Genomic DNA, 4932 nt, shown 5'->3' with positions numbered 1-4932 from the left:
GCATTTAGTGCATTTTGTCTCTTCTGCAGTATATTTCAGTTAACTTTTCTGATATGCAGTACATGACTTAATGGATGACGCACTGCTAAAAGCACAGCCTGGATCAAAGCCAGACCTCCCTGAAACGAGTTTGGTGGCCTTCGCTCTCAGCGAGAACAGTTTGTAGCCACGCTGCTAAGCCTTAGTCACATTCAAGACTAAGGGGAAATTCATGGCTGTTATCCTCTAGAGATGGAATCGCCTTCATCTCTCCGGAGGAAAGCGCCTTGTCACCATCACTGCCAGTCCTGCTTCTGTTAAAGCTATTTGCTAGTGAGAGCAGGATGGGGTCTGTTATCAGTCCTACTTCGCTTTGTATGATTGCTGCCTGCTGTGAATTTGAAAACTCGAGACGTCCTCTTGCATGTCTGGAGCTCCAGCCTAAAATAGGAAGAAAAGCCGGTTTGGCACTGATTATTGCCAATGAACGCACAGCCTACTATTGAGCAGAGGGCCAAATTTGGAACAGGTGTAATTTTGTGGATCCAAGGAAGATGCATTCATTGTGTCCAGTTGTAGGACTCGGAGTAGAGATGATACCTTTTATTAGACCAACAAGATGTTTGCAAAACAATGTCTTTAATATCTTTGCAAACATCTTGTTGGTCTAACAAAAAGGTATCATCTCTACTGCGAGTCCTGATTGCCTCTAGACCAATACAGCTGCCACCTGGATACCTGACATTATTCCTTCAATGCACTTCTTCCCTATCCTTCCCTATTGGTCAGAATAGAGCTTGAGATGCGTACTTGTAACAGCCTCAGCAATTCTTTGGCTTTGAACTGACCCACGTTAAAAATAATCCCCCGCCCCCTTTACAGGAGGTGCAGTTGTAAATACTGGAGAAATAATCATATTCCCCTTTTTTATAAATTAATATAACCTATAGGCTTGCAAGACTTGTTCTCCTCTGTGCTCACCCCGGGAAGAGTAACAGCTTGTTTATACCAGTAATGTCAGTTGTGTCGGTGTGAAACCACAGACGCAGAGAACTTGTGTATCCCAAGGGAATGGCGTGGCTAGAAATGAATAGACTGCAAAGCTGCGCCTGTGGATTTGCAGACAATGGTCCTTATTTGCACAGCTTTGATCGACTGTTCTCCTCCCTTGAGTTCTAACGTGCAATGTCTCTTTCTTTTGCAGACCATGCTCTCTCCCTGACGGACGAGCAGCTCCAACGCTAAACGCTACATGTCAGACGACTCTCCTTGGTAGATCCAAGGATCCCTGGGGACTCCAAAATCTCCCCACTTTTTCTGTGTGCGTGTGTCCCTCTAGAACTTTCAAAACTGTTTCTCCAAAGGTTTTTGCAGAAACTCGGACTGTTTTCTAAAGCAGAAGCACCTCGGTCCACAGCAGTAGTGATGGGCAGCGTGCGAACCAACCGCTACAGCATCGTGTCTTCGGAAGAGGACGGCATGAAGCTGGCAACCATGGCGGTTGCCAATGGCTTCGGGAATGGGAAGAGCAAGGTACATACCAGGCAACAGTGCAGGAGCCGCTTTGTCAAAAAAGACGGCCACTGCAATGTCCAGTTCATTAACGTGGGAGAGAAAGGACAACGTTACCTGGCAGACATCTTTACCACCTGCGTAGACATCCGCTGGAGGTGGATGCTGGTGATCTTCTGCCTGACTTTCATCCTATCGTGGCTTTTTTTTGGTTGTGTATTTTGGCTGATCGCTCTGCTGCATGGGGATCTGGAGAGTCCAGAAATGCCTTGCGTCAATCAAGTGCGCAGCTTCACTGCAGCCTTCCTCTTCTCCATCGAGACCCAGACAACCATCGGCTACGGCTTTCGGTATGTCACAGATGAGTGCCCCGTTGCGGTCTTCATGGTGGTTTTCCAGTCTATAGTAGGCTGCATCATTGATGCCTTCATCATTGGTGCTGTCATGGCAAAGATGGCTAAGCCCAAAAAGAGAAACGAGACTCTGGTCTTCAGCCACAATGCTGTGGTGGCCATGAGGGATGGGAAGCTATGCCTCATGTGGCGTGTTGGGAATCTGAGGAAAAGCCACTTGGTGGAGGCGCATGTCAGGGCCCAGCTACTCAAATCCAGAATCACTTCGGAAGGAGAGTACATCCCTTTAGATCAAATAGACATCAATGTGGGGTTTGACAGTGGGATAGACCGCATTTTCCTGGTCTCCCCAATTACAATAGTCCATGAAATAGATGAAGACAGTCCCTTGTATGACCTGAGTAAGCAGGACATGGACAATGCAGACTTTGAAATCGTAGTCATTTTAGAGGGCATGGTGGAAGCTACAGCCATGACGACTCAGTGCCGGAGCTCCTACCTGGCGAATGAAATCCTTTGGGGACACCGTTATGAGCCTGTACTCTTTGAAGAGAAAAACTACTACAAAGTGGACTATTCTAGGTTCCACAAAACATATGAAGTGCCCAACACGCCCCTTTGTAGTGCCAGAGACTTAGCGGAAAAGAAATACATCCTCTCCAATGCAAACTCTTTTTGCTATGAGAACGAAGTAGCCCTCACCAGCAAAGAGGAGGAGGAGAGTGACAATGGGGTGCCCGAGAGCATGAGCACGGACACGCATCCTGACTTGGACCGTCACAACCCGGTTGGGGTGCCGCTAGAACCTAGGCCGTTAAGGCGGGAATCTGAAATATGACTGATTGACTTTTCCTCTGTTATCTTGTGGTTTAAAAGAAAAATCTATCAGTCAAAGATAAGTTGACCCGAGAAGTCGGCCCGAAACAGTTTTCAGATGACGGTACTGTTGAAGAGTGGCGTGAAAGCAAGCAGCCCCGAGAAACCGAGGCTGGTTTTAAGGCTGCCTTCAGAGAAGGGACAACAGAAAGTGAACTCTAAACACAAAGCACTAAACATGTCTAAGCATGACCAGAAGGCACATATGTTGTAGAATAAATTATGTATATATTTTTTTACAAAACTTGAACTTGCAGGCAAGCTTTGGTTGGGTTATATATATATTTTTTTTTCAACTTTTTCCAGAATGCTTCTCTCTAGGGAACAAGAATGTTTTTAATGGCATAACAAAGGCAAGAATCTGCCTTATTATTATTATTAATATTATTATTGTTGTTGTTTTTTTTTTTAAAAGCTGCTGCTAACTACATGAACACAAATTGTTATTTTGTTGCAGTGTAGTTTTGTTTTGTTTTTTTTTCTCTTGTGTAATTTAAAAAACAGTCAGTGTTCAACTTTGTGGGTTGAAAAAAAGCTCGTGATCACACTTCAGTAAGGCCAATGCTGCCAGATAGTCTGAATTTCTTTTGAGGCCAGTAGTTTGATAGCTAGAATCAATTTCTCTTTCTTTTTTTTTTTTCCAGTTACATAAGGGGCATTATGTAACATAAGGCCAATTGATAGCCTCCAGCAACAGTTTTTATTTTTATTTTGGGGGGGTGGGAGAGGGAGGGGGAGAATTTCATCCTGTATCTCAAATTTTAAGTTAAAACTACCTAAGTGGATACCAAAGAAAATGCACATTTTTGCACAGTGGAGCTTATGGAAAAGAAACGGGCTGCTTTAAACAAAACCACAAATTCTGAACCTCTGACATTTGCAAAGGCCCTTATTTTGCACCTTATTCAGAAAGCAAAGCTCAAAACTTGGATCTAGGTAAAGCAAGACTGTATTTTTCCCCCCCTCTTCCCGCCCTGTGCGGCACATCGGCCCCTCTGCTTTTCTTCTCTAAGAAGAAACGAGGGGCTGTGCCGGGGGTCGGGGAAGCAAACATCTGCTCTTTCCTGTTAGCGAAACACTAGCAGGACTCTAGCAGAAGGTCAAGTGTTACTCTGCACACATTCCAGACCTGCTTCTCGAACTTCGAGCCCTCTTAAAGCTGACCCAGCAATCTGAAAACTGAGCCATCAGATGTGCTGGAGGCCGCGACCGAATAAAAATCGACTGTCATTATGTTGACTAGTTAAACTCCACCAGAGACGTGCAAAGGCACTGGGCCGTGCTGGAGGGTAACTGGGTTGGAATAGACATTTAGGTGCAGGTGAATCGAGTGACATGCGGGGAAGGAGGGGAAAAAAAAACAAACCAAAAACGGTGGTAAATCAGTGTGAAACGGCAGAGGGATCCGAGTGGAAAAGCTTCTCTTTGGCAGGGCAAGGGTGTCAGGCAAAGTGTTTTCTGGATTGTATGAAAAAGGGATTATTTGAAGAGGATAATACTGTAAAAGAGTTTCCCTCTCCTACCTCCTTCCTGTACCCCCCCTCCCTCCATCAACATCAGCTGAATTATCAGTGGATGTAATATGTCACCAAGCCTTTGAATAGCTTTTGTAACCTTACATGAAAGCCATAGCTCCAATGGTATTTTGGCTCCCCGACCAAAAAAGCTTAAAAATTCTTGGTGCCTCTAAGATCAAGCCTGTAACTTAGCTGCACTTCAAGGTTTTTCGCTTGTGCATCTCCCTGTAGGAACAGGCTGGGAGAGGAGGGCCAGGATCAGAAATCCGAGTCAACTCTTTTACAGTATTGGATCACTGTATGCCATTAAAAAACAGCTTGTTCTAAGTCTAATGTCTTCTACAAATGGACATCTGTGAAGGCCTCTGGCCCCCTACAGCCTTGCCTGAAGGAAATGCCTGCAACGAAACGGTGGTTTCTGATAAGATGGTATCTACAGTAACCTGAGTAGGTGGGTTTGGAAACTGTGTTAACCTTGTAAACGTAGCTTGGGATAGGAGAGAGGGCAGATTTTTTTTGAAGGGAGGAGATGGGTGAGAGGGAGGAAGAGCTTCACACACAAGACAGCTGGGACACAGTTTTCTGGGTCATAGACAGTGAAGGCAATTGAATGCTACTAGTGCTGCTAACAGTGATGTTCTTGCATAGGAAACCAACTAAACCAAAGAGTATTCAGTGAAACGTTAAAAAAGAAA

The 4932-nt window shown here is 45.0% G+C and overlaps 1 protein-coding gene across 1 annotated transcript; it reads left to right on the top strand.

Annotated features, from left to right (window-relative positions):
- Window positions 1–655: 655 nt before the first annotated feature.
- On the top strand, window positions 656–4072 carry KCNJ2 (potassium voltage-gated channel subfamily J member 2). The gene has a single exon (XM_019542332.1). The coding sequence runs from the start codon at window positions 1405–1407 to the stop codon at window positions 2680–2682; it is 1278 nt and encodes a 425-aa protein (XP_019397877.1). The 5' UTR covers window positions 656–1404; the 3' UTR covers window positions 2683–4072.
- Window positions 4073–4932: the final 860 nt, after the last annotated feature.

This window comes from Crocodylus porosus, unplaced genomic scaffold (assembly GCF_001723895.1).
Source record: "Crocodylus porosus isolate Cpor-Errol unplaced genomic scaffold, CroPor_comp1, whole genome shotgun sequence".
Taxonomy (NCBI): Eukaryota; Metazoa; Chordata; order Crocodylia; family Crocodylidae; genus Crocodylus; species Crocodylus porosus.
Note: the sequence above shows the minus strand (reverse complement) of the source record. Positions and strands in the feature narration are given on the sequence as shown.